Raw genomic sequence first — 12,170 nt, forward strand, 5'->3', positions numbered from 1 at the left:
TCAGAGCATCTGTTTTCTCGGTTTGGAGTTGGACTCAGTCTCCTTGACGGCGCACCTTATGAACGAGTGCGCCCAGTTGGTGCTGGGGAAGGGGCACCATCCGGCACCCACGCCCAGACCTCTGGAATCTCCATGTCTGGCCCCTGGACGGGATGCGGAAGACCTAAGCTGTCTCCCACCTTCGGTGGTAGACACGTTCACTCAGGCTAGGGCTCCCTCTACGAGGCGCCTGTATGCCTTTAAGTGGCGTCTGTTCGCTAAGTGGTGTTCTTCCCGTCAGGAAGACCCCCAAAGGTGTGCAGTCAGATCAGTGCTTTCCTTCCTGCAAGAGAGGTTGGAAGGGAGGCTGTCCCCTTCCACCTTGAAGGTGTACGTTGCTGCCATAGCAGCACACCACGACGCAGTTGACGGTAAGTCCTTAAGGAAGCATGATCTGATCATCAGGTTCCTAAGAGGCGCCAGGAGGCTGAATCCCTCCAGGCCGCACCTCGTTCCCTCATCGGACCTCTGTAGTTTTTCAGGGTCTACAGAGAGCCCCCTTTGAGCTTTGCAGTCAGCCGGGCTTAAGGCACTCTCCTTGAAGACTGCCCTCCTGACTGCGCTCACTTCCATCAAGAGGGTAGGTGACCTGCAAGCATCTCTGTCAGCGAAACATGCCTGGAGTTCGGTCCGGGCTATTCTCACGTGATCCTGAGACCCCCGACCGGGTTATGTGCCCAAGGTTCCCACCACTCCTTTTAGGGACCAGGTGGTGAACCTGCAAGCACTGTCCCAGGAGGAGGCAGACCCAGCCCTGTTGTCGACTTGTCCACAAAAAGGGCCGTTCGACACTCATAACTGTATTGGGGGAGGTTACGTGTCGACCTGGTGTGCTGGCTATGAGGCACACAGCAAGTCTGCCCACCACACACCGCCAGTTCACGTAACACAGTTCAGCCTTGTGGCATTTTGTATAGGGACGCCTAGTGTCACTACATCGACACCAACGTCGAGTGAGTGACAGATAGGGAACGTCATGGTTACTGGTGTAACCTCCGTTCCCTGATGGAGGGAACGAGACATTGGTCCCTCCTGCCACAACGCTGAACTACCCGCTGAAATGGCCGGACCTTATATCGGCTCCTCAGCGTAAAACCTGAATGAGTGATTACATACCAGCTCCTTTTATACCAGTATGTTCGGGGGAGTGGCATGCAAATACCACTCGCCAATTTTCATTGGCCTTTTATCAAAGACCAGAGGTGTCTCGGGCTCCCAAGAGTGACCCCTAGTGTCACTACATCGACACCAACATCTCGTTCCCTCCATCAGGGAACGGAGGTTACAGCAGTAACCATGACGCTTTCCAATCTTTGAATTCATTGATACATTGCTAATTTGGAGAATAGTGAAATTTCATCAGGTTTCGAAGAAATATAAAGTTGGGTATTGTCAGCATAACAGTGGAAACTTATTCCATGATTCCTGATAATATCTCCCAGGGGAAGCATATATAAGGACAAAAGCAGAAAACTGATCCCTGTGGCACTCCATACTTAAATTTGTTTGATTTGACAATTCCTTGTTTACATAGACAAAGTGGTAGCGGTCTGCTAAATAGGACCTAAACCATGCTAACGCATTTCCACAAATGCCAACATAATTCTCTAGCCTCTAGCCTCTAGCCAAGAGAATATCATGATCTATCATGTCGAAGGCAGCATTAAGATCCAAATGCATTAGAAGAGAAGTGCAGCCGTGATCAGATGATAAGAGCAAGTCATTAGTAACTCTGATAAGTGAAGTCTCTGTACTGTGATGTGGCCTAAATCCTGACTGAAATTGTTCATATATACTATTTCTCTGTAGAAATGAACATAATTGGGAGGACACAACATTTTCTAGTATTTTTTACATAAACGGGAGATTTGAAATCTGTCTATAATTAGCAAATTTTCCAGGATCAAGTTGTGGCTTCTTAATAAGTGGTTTAAGAACTGCAGTTTTAAAGTTTCTTGGTACATGTCCTAAGGATAGCGAGGAGTTAATAATATTAAGAAAAGGTTCTGAGATTACAGGGAGTACCTCTTTTAAGAGCTTAGTTGGTATTGGATCTAACATACATGTTGTGGCTTTTGATGTTTCGATAAGTTTTGTTAGCTCTTCATGACCTATGACAGTGAAGGTTTAAAGTTGCACGTGAGGAAAATTATGAGACACTGTTTTCTGAGGTACTGTGACAGATGACTGCATGATTCCAATTTTATTTCTGATTATTTAAATTTTATCAGTAAAGAAATTCATGAAGTCAGTACTATTGTGCTGCGATGGAATATCTGTGAGAATGTGGGCATGTTGTGAGCAGAAACAGTGCAGCTGGGCACAAACAGTGGCGTCACACCTGGAGCAGGATTTGGAATCCATGGGGACAGCCTCCCAACCGCCAAAAGGGCAAGTGGCACTTAATGAGCATTTACCCTGCGGTTGGTCGAGGCTGTCATGTTTAACCCGTGTTTTCTCTATCCCCCGCATGGGTGCAAGCGAAAGAGTTAGCTGGGTATCCCCTATATGGCAACTCCGAACATAGGGCCTGGTTCAGGAAGTAGCATTCCTGGGTAGACGGCTGAGGAGAGAGCTTCTCCTGCTCTGGACATATCGTGTTCGTATATGAGCATGGGAGCAGATGATGAGGCACGCCTGATGTGAAAAGAGCCTCATCACTGCTGCCTTTAAAATGCAGAGTGCACCTCTCCTCAGGAAGCCAGCTTCTACGTATCTCCATGTGTGCACAAAGTTGTGTCCTTGTAGTTCAAGGAGCAGAGCGGGGAGGCTATTAGATGCGCCACTGGACCCGCTCCCCCTGGAACCCCATTCTGAGTTAAATGTGTCACCAGGGATGACAGCATGTTTCGCGGCCTACGGCTTGGAACCCGGACCTCCCTTCCCCTCACACACCGTGGCGCCTGGGAAGACAGGCCACCACAAAAGCCACCGTCCCTAGGAGGGGAGTGCATGTGACCACCAGACCCTGTCCACTTACCGGACCATCCCATGGGCACTCCCTGAACCTACATAAGACCCTGTCTCATCATGAGGGTGCCAGATTCCCCATTTCTTTTTTCTTTTATTTGAAATGAATGCCTCTCCAAGGCCTGACACCACACCCACTGTGTCTGTCTCTTGTTCACCCCGTCATAATATATATATTTTTTTCTTTAAAGCTTTGGGACAATATTTATTATAAAAAGTTATATACAAATAAAACTTAATTTAATTGAAATGTAATTGAACTTTCTAAAAGAAAATTATAAGGGAAAACATTATAAAGTTATAAAGGAAGAAAATTAAATTAACAAATGTAAAACGATCCCTTCAAATATACTCTTTTTCCATCTTTAAAGAAAACCCTGAGAAATATTTTTAAACTCAGTCATTTTATCAGATTTTGTTTTCTTGGTTCTAGATAAATTCCCCAGATGACCGCGGTGTTTTGGAGGGAAACTGGTCTGGGAATTACGTGGGTGGAACTCCTCCCACAGCCTGGAGTGGTAGTGTGGAAATCCTCAAAAAATACCACCAGGAGGGTGGAATGCCGGTCAAATACGGCCAGTGCTGGGTGTTCTCTGGGATCACCACCGCAGGTGTGTGTTTAAGAGAACGCGTCCTCCAGTACAGGTTTTTATTGCCTATAGAGCTAGATAACTTCGCGATTCTATTGGCTATAAAGAGTTGTAGGGATCGGTCTGATAAACAAATCACAATAGTTTGAACACTTAACAATACTTAGGTAGAAGGTAGACCACCAAAATTACAATTTAACCACAACATTGTGGTTAATCTATACAAAATGCTGTCTTAGGTAATAAAATAAGCAACATTTGTGAAACACAACATTTATATGACAATTTGTGTCCTTTACTTTTTATTAAGGCATTCGACGCTTTGCCATTTTGTGGATATACTTTTGACAGAATAGAAATACAATGGTAATTTAAAATGTTTTTGGGCAGGTATATCTAAAATTATAAATCAGGACCACCAAAATATGCTATTGTGTTCATGTTTTGCTTAGAATCCTGAATCGACAAACACAAGCATTCTTTACTGCGGTCATAGTGCACTGTTGTGAAATGCATAGCTGACCCCGACTAACAGAAGTATGTCCCTCGGAGGGACCTTCAGTTTAAAATACTCTAGCCTACATTCTGTTCATTACACACTGAGACATTAATAGTATTTCTCTCTGCATGGGACTCTTGCACTGTGTAATTCAGTATCACAGTTATGTAATTAATCAGACTTTTCCCTGTTTGCATTGTATTACTGACTATTTCCATCAAGGTGAATCTCTCTCTCTCTCTCTCTCGCTCTTTCCTAGTACTGAGATGTCTAGGTATTCCTGCCCGTTCTGTCACAAATTTCCAGTCTGCTCATGATACCGACGTCTCCTTGACAACGGATGTTTACTTTGATGAGAATATGGAACCAATCCATCACCTCAATTCTGATTCTGTGTGGTGTGTAGTTGTCTTGTTTTCATGGAAAGATCTGAAAATAGCCATTCTAAAACAGGACAAAGGAGTTATTACATCAACATCAAAGGTTAGGGTTAGATGCAAAACAATTTCCATCAGCCAGGTTAGGTAGCAGTACATTCTATACAATAAATATGGAATATTTGAATCTAAATGCTTATTCATGGATTTCCTTCTGCAAGATTTAAAGGTGTACTAAGTATTTTTTTCTTCACTTAAAAAAAAAAAACATTTACACCTAAAGAAATGAATAGTACTTAAAAAAATTGTTTATAATAATGTTCACACACATAAAATAAAGACTCCAGTCATATTGTGTTCTAGAAAAAGTTGTTTTATTGTAAGAGTGGTCCACCTCATGGTGGCTGCCATATTAAGATCACATGACCAGCTGAATCACTGCTCACTTTATTTCAGTAAACCCCCTATGAACAGACACGTTTTGTTGCAGAATAAATATATAAAGGAATGACCAATATATTGACAAATACTGTATTTTTTTCAACAATGATACCATTACCTAAACAGTGATGCTTCACCTACACCAATAGCTGTCAGTATAGAGTGCAAGACACAAATTAATGAATATTTACTCAACAGGAACTTCCATGTTTGGAATGATTGCTGGATGGCTCGTCCGGATTTGCCTCCTGGAATGGGTGGCTGGCAGGCCGTGGATTCCACCCCTCAGGAAACCAGTCATGGAACGTTCCGCTGTGGTCCAGCATCACTGGCCGCTATACGCTCTGGACAGGTCTACCTCAAATACGACACACCTTTCGTATTCGCTGAGGTGAGTCCAAACTGTTTTTCAATTCAGTTTTAAAAACCTCAGCTATTTAGAAATTCACAGTGCAATGGTGATTTCATGTTGAATTTAAAGATTTAAGTTAACATTTGAATCCTTTATTGCTGTCTCCAATCACCTTGCTGTCTGCAATTGGCTACTCTATGCCAATCATAAAAAAACAAAAAAAACAAATACATTTAAAAAACATCAAGGCAATTGTGCGAATGGCTTACAAGATGGGCTGGCCCCGACCTGTTGGCATTCCATTATAAACATTCTCTTTCGATACATGATTTAAAACCTGCATTTGTCATGCCAGTGCTCTCTCTTTCAGCTCAAACTTGGCTGTCTTGTCCTTTTTTCTGATGTAGGTGAACAGTGATAAAATCTACTGGCAGAGGAACCTCGATGGCACCTTCAGTCAGATCCACAGCGAGAAGAAAGCTGTGGGGCACTGCATCAGCACCAAAGCTGTAGGCTCTGATCAGCGTGAAGACATCACACATATTTACAAATACCCTGAAGGTGTGAAAGGCACACTGTCAAACATTTCGACTTGCTTTTTTCTTGCCATCAGTGTCTCATACTGCCTGAATCCACCTGAAAGACTAGCAGCTATCAAATGCTCAGACTGTACAATAGAGGCTTTAAGCAAGTATCACATCAAAAAGCAACATGGCCAATATTTTAATGATGGAATCATAATGTGAAATTCAAACTATGAGAATTTGTGCAACAGCTTACTTCAGTTTCCCATAGAAAGTTGTTCTGTTGTATATATATATATATATATATATAGATTTTTATCAGACCCAAATGCATAAGATAAACTAAAATGATAATAAAATAAGCTAAAAAATAAAAATAAGAAAACAAAACCTATTTATAAGGACCATTAAGATTTTATTTTTGCATATATATAAATCTCATTCTCATTTCTGTAAAATTACAATAGATTACTCAAAGTGTCATTACAATACATTACTCAAACAACATTGCCAATATGAAAATAATGGACTCCATTATTTGGAGTCTATTATGTGGTGGTGTAGTGGACTAAAGCATGAACTTGTAAGCAGAAGGTTGTTGGTTCAATCCTGACAGCCACTACCATTGTGTCCACTTAACTCCAGGTTGCTCCAGGGGAATTGTCCCTATAATCAGGGTGACTGTAAGTTGCTTTGGATAAAAGTGTCTGCCAAATGTAAATAATGAAAATCAGAGCCACATGCCAAAAAATAAATAAATTAAATTTGAAATATGGCTGAATCAGGTAGAATCTAGAAATGTAATTTCTTTAGCTGAAAATTTGTTAGTTAGTTAGTGTAAAAGAAAATATTATTTGATATTATTTAAATTGAAAAAATACGTTTTAATACATCATGGCAGTATTTGTTACTGATTTAATTCTGAATAAACAAAAGTAACATAAATCACTGTGTATGGACAGGATGATTTTTATTAATATATTACAGTAATTAGAATTGCATACAAGTGTGGTAACTTTTAATTTGTTGTGAAAATAATATTGCAATTAAATTTTCTTATTTTTTTATTTTGGTGCTAAGAATAGCCTTCATTTTCTTAATGCAAATTTTGATTTTTGTTTTTCTTCTGATTTTGGGTGAAATATAACCTGGACATTTCTGTGTGACACTCACCATTTAGCCATTTAGCTTGTAATTACACATATTCTTAGTAGAGGTTTTCTAACCAAAACAACTTACAATACAGTGCACAAATCACTGGCAAATGCCAGGTCAGGCAGCCAAGAGTACACAATGCCTGTTTCAGCTTAACATTCCTTTGCCTGAACCACTCAGACTTCTTACCAGAAAAGGTGTCATTATCTTTCCTTCTAGGCTGGTAGATTTAAACTGAACTTTGAGTTGCACCCAGAGGAAACAGTATCAACACTGTCTCAGATGTTTCACTTAAATGCCATAGGATAGGTTAAAATTCACTGAGAACTTTAGCAAAAGTATCCATTTAATCTTCTTGCTGTCTTGGAGAAACAATTGGTACAAAGAGATCTCATTTACGATTTTCCTTTCTCATGGGCATTGATCTTCTTCATCAGGCTCAGAGGAGGAGCGTATCGCCGTGGAGACTGCTTGTCGCTATGGCAGTAGACCTGACATATACTCCAGTCCCATTGCTGAAGATGTTCATGTGGAGGTGAAGATAAACGGAGAAGGTCCACGCATGGGAGTAGATGCACAGCTGCAGATTGTTGTAAAGAACCTGAGCTCAGAGCCTCGCAGAACCACACTCCACAGCCAGGTGGCAGTTATGTACTACACCGGCGTGCTGAAGGACACCGTAAAGAAGGACAAGCTTTCTGTTGAGCTAATGCCATATGAAGGTGACACATACAGAACACATACTGTATTAGTAATGCCACTGACACTATCAGTTTTGTGTAGTAATGGACTACATGTAATCTATATTGTGTAATCAGATTACAAAAATCAGGTATGTACATTTTGAAAATGTATGAATTTTATAGATTACAGTTACTTTTTATGCAGTACATGCAGGGGCATAGCAATCATTTCAAAAGTGAGGAGGACAGAAAACATAAATATATAAGCTATACTGTATATTTTTAGAGGTGTCAATCGATTAAAATTTTTAATCGAATTAATTACATGATTGACCAGTGAATTTTAACTTTTACATTTGCACATTTAGACATTTGCTGTATGAAAGACACAGTGTAAACACATTTGGCTCGTGAAAAAATACAGGGGACGAACTGGTTTTATAGAAAGTGAGGGGGACACGTCCCCCGCATCCCCTGTGTATTCTACACCCATTATTACATGATTACATACAGATTACATTACCTGTAAAATATAAAAGATTATGTTACCGATTAAAGTATTAGTTGTGTAATTTGCAGGCAGAACAGGAGTACATCTCAGATGTAATCTACCCAACACTGAGTACTATTTTGTATGCGCAGTATGCAAACTTTCTGTTGTGCAGGATATCTGAAAGACCGCCTACAGTTGCCAAAATGTGCACTAAACAACGAGAGTGCTCTGCACGCAATATTGTATCCCACAGTCTAGTGCATTCTTTCTGCCATTTTCAGTCTGGCTAATAGCCACAATTTAATTTTTTATTATTATTATTATTTTTTTTTTAATCCCATTTTCTCCCAGTTTGGCATGCCCAATTCCCACTACTTAGTAGGTCCTCATGGTGGCATGGTTACTCACCTCAATCCGGGTGGCGGAGGACAAGTCTCAGTTGCCTCCACTTCTGAGACAGTCAATCTGCACATCTTATCTTGTGGCTCTTGTGCATGACACTGCGGAGACTCACAGCACAGGAGGCTTATGCTACTCTCCGCGGGTGGCGGAGGACAAGTCTCAGTTGCCTCCACTTCTGAGACAGTCAATCCGCACATCTTATCTTGTGGCTCTTGTGCATGACACTGCGGAGACTCACAGCACAGGAGGCTTATGCTACTCTCCGCGATCCATGCACAATTTACCGTGGGCCCCATTGAGAGCGAGAACCACTAATTACAGCCACAAGGAGGTTACCCCACGTAACTCTACCCTCCCTAGCAACTGGGCCAACTTGGTTGCTTAGGAGACCTGGCTGGAGTCACTCAGCACACCCTGGATTCGAACTCGCGACTCCAGGAGTGGTAGTCAGCGTCAGTACTCGCTGAGCTACCCAGGCCCCCAATAACCACAATTTTAACATCTCTTTGTTGACCTCATTACTTGATTGAACTTGCAAGAGATAAGACAAAATTGAAGTGAAAATCCAAAATAACATGCAATGTGTTGAGACACAATGTAGCAAACTACTGTTTGAAACTGTGGGGGGGGGGGGTAGAGTTACCTTCAAAAGACTGTGCCATTAAATTGGGCGTGTTATTATTCAGATAACTTGCTGTAAATATATGAAATTAAACTTACTTACTCAGCAGTATTCTCTTCAAACTGTTGCTCCCTCATGTCAGCAGTTGACCTGAAAGAAAAAACTCACTGTAGACATAGTGTGTGGTTCACACTAATGTCTAATGTTATGAATTGTGGTCTGACACTTTTCGGAAAGCAACAACACAAAATCGAGCTAGCTAGAAGCGTCTGTTTTGTTTACATACTTGGGTAGTTTGTTTCAGCATTATACTGACCAGTATGCAGTTAGTATTGTGCCACAGGTGCGTAGATTCCAAGGGGCGATGGGGGTTGGTAACCCCAGCATTAATCAAATAACCCCCAGTTTCATTTTGCTGGTAAACATCACCCACGATGACCTATAGACCATCTAAGGTGTACAGATCATAACCACTGCCGAAAGTCACACTTATGTGTATTTCTTCTCCTTTAGAAAAGATTATTGAATGGATCCTGCCATATGAACAGTACCAGAACCAACTGGTGGATCAAGCTGCGCTCATGCTGACCCTGTCTGGTCGGGTCAATGAAACCCAGCAGGTTTTGGCCAATCAGACGAGCTTTAGACTGCGAACGCCTGATCTCATCATTGAGGTAAGACATCCAGAACCTGAATACATTTGCGTTTACTTCCATATTTGACCAAGAACATGTTTTGGGACAGCCTATATGCACAAATTATCATGTTATGCTCTTGTAAGTTCCATATTAAAACCAAACAACAAAGACACTAATAAGTGGGTTTGTAAATATTCTTTGCATCTCTTTGTAGCCTATGGGAGAGGCTTATGTGGGCAAAGAGACGTCAGCGAAGATCACGTTCACAAATCCTCTGCCGTGTACACTCCGTAATGTGGTGGTGCGAGTGGAGGGACTGGGGCTGAGAGACCTCCATCCCATCAGAGTGGGGTAAGAGCCAGGATACATGTTACAGATGAGTCATTCTGTTCAATAAAAATCCACAAGCAATATTGGAATTTTCTTAGGGAATTCAAACATAACACAAATGAAAACCTGATCTATTAGGGTTCTACTGAACACACACTATTAATTAGCAAATGGTTCAAACACACTGTTGGACATTAAAGGGAATTTATAGAAAAATGTGTAGAATTTTAAAACTTCTCTATTCCAATAATGTACAATTAGATTCTTGTCTAAAAAATTCAAAAAGATTACCCGGTAACACTTTAAAACAAGGTTCTATTAGTAAATTCATTAGGTATCAGAAACTAACAATGAACAATATAAATATACCGTATGTATGTATGTATGTGTATATATATACAGTGGTGTGAAAAAGTGTTTGCCCCCTTCCTGATTTCTTATTTTTTTGCATGTTTGTCACACTTAAATGTTTCAGATCATCAAACAAGTTTAAATATTAGTCAAAGATAACACAAGTAAACACAAAATGCAGTTTTTAAATGAAGGTTGCTATTATTAAGGGAAAACTAAATCCAAACCTACATGGCCCTGTGTGAAAAAGTGATTGCCCCCTAAACCTAATAACTGGTTGGGCCACCCTTAGCAGCAAAAACTGCAATCAAGCGTTTGCAATAACTTGCAATGAGTCTTTTACAGCGCTGTGGAGGAATTTTGGCCCACTCATCTTTGCAGAATTGTTGTAATTCAGCCACATTGGAGGGTTTTCGAGCATGAACTGCCTTTTTAAGGTCATGCCACAGCATCTCAATAGGATTCATGTCAGGACTTTGACTAGGCCACTCCAGTCTTAATTTTGTTTTTCTTCAGCCATTCAGAGGTGGACTTGCTGGTGTGTTTTGGATCATTGTCCTGCTGCAGAACCCAAGTTCGCTTCAGCTTGAGGTCACAAACAGATGGCCGGACATTCTCCTTCAGGATTTTTTGGTAGACAGCAGAATTCATGGTTCCATTTATCACAGCAAGTCTTCCAGGGCCTGAAGCAGCAAAACAGCCCCAGACCATCACACTACCACCACCATATTTTACTGTTGGTATGATGTTCTTTTTCTGAAATGAGGTGTTACTTTTACGCCAGATGAAATGGGACACACACCTTCAAAAAGTTCAATTTTTGTCTCGTCAGTCCACAGAGTATTTTCCCAAAAGTCTTGGGGATCATCAAGATGTTTTCTGGCAAATATGAGACGAGCCTTAATGTTCTTTTTGCTCAGCAGTGGTTTTCATCTTGGAACTCTGCCATGCAGGCCATTTTTGCCCAGTCTCTTTCTTATGGTGGAGTCATGAACACTGACCTTAACTGAGGCAAGTGAGGCCTGCAGTTCTTTGGATGTTGTTGTGGGGTCTTTTGTAACCTCTTGGATGAGTCGTCGCTGCGCTCTTGGGGTAATTTTGGTCGGCCGGCCACTCCTGGGAAGGTTCACCACTGTTTCATGTTTTCGCCATTTGTGGATAATGGCTCTCACTGTGGTTCTCTGGAGTCCCAAAGCTTTAGAAATGGCTTTATAACCTTTTCCAGACTGATAGATCTCAATTACTTTCTTTCTCATTTGTTCCTGAATTTCTTTGGATCTCGGCATGATGTCTAGCTTTTGAAGATCTTTTGGTCTACTTCACTTTGTCAGGCAGGTCCTATTTAAGTGATTTCTTGATTGAGAACAGGTGTGGCAGTAATCAGGTCTGGGTGTGGCTAGAGAAATTGAACTCAGGTGTGATAAACCACAGTTAAGTTATGTTTTAACAGGTGGGGCAAACACTTTTTCACACAGGGCCATGTAGGTTTGGATTTTGTTTTCCCTTAATAATAACAACCTTCATTTAAAAACTGCATTTTGTGTTTACTTGTGTTATCTTTGGCTAATATTTAAACTTCTTTGATGATCTGAAACATTTAAGTGTGACAAACATGCAAAAAAATAAGAAATCAGGAAGGGGGCAAACACTTTTTCACACCACTGTATATATATATATATATATATATATATATATATATATATA

At 40.9% G+C, this 12,170-nt stretch overlaps 1 protein-coding gene across 1 annotated transcript; it reads left to right on the forward strand.

The window, feature by feature from the left end:
- Positions 1 to 3,442: 3,442 nt before the first annotated feature.
- LOC127439402 (protein-glutamine gamma-glutamyltransferase K-like) lies at positions 3,443 to 10,136 on the forward strand (the record flags this gene model as incomplete). The annotated part of the gene is made up of 7 exons (XM_051695629.1): positions 3,443 to 3,620; positions 4,358 to 4,496; positions 5,115 to 5,307; positions 5,676 to 5,829; positions 7,385 to 7,669; positions 9,661 to 9,821; positions 10,000 to 10,136. Coding segments are annotated over 7 exons (1,247 nt in total), but the record flags the coding sequence as incomplete, so codon positions are not given.
- Between the last annotated feature and the right edge of the window lie 2,034 nt (positions 10,137 to 12,170).

This window comes from Myxocyprinus asiaticus, unplaced genomic scaffold (genome assembly GCF_019703515.2).
Source record: "Myxocyprinus asiaticus isolate MX2 ecotype Aquarium Trade unplaced genomic scaffold, UBuf_Myxa_2 HiC_scaffold_164, whole genome shotgun sequence".
NCBI classification, from domain to species: Eukaryota; Metazoa; Chordata; class Actinopteri; order Cypriniformes; family Catostomidae; genus Myxocyprinus; species Myxocyprinus asiaticus.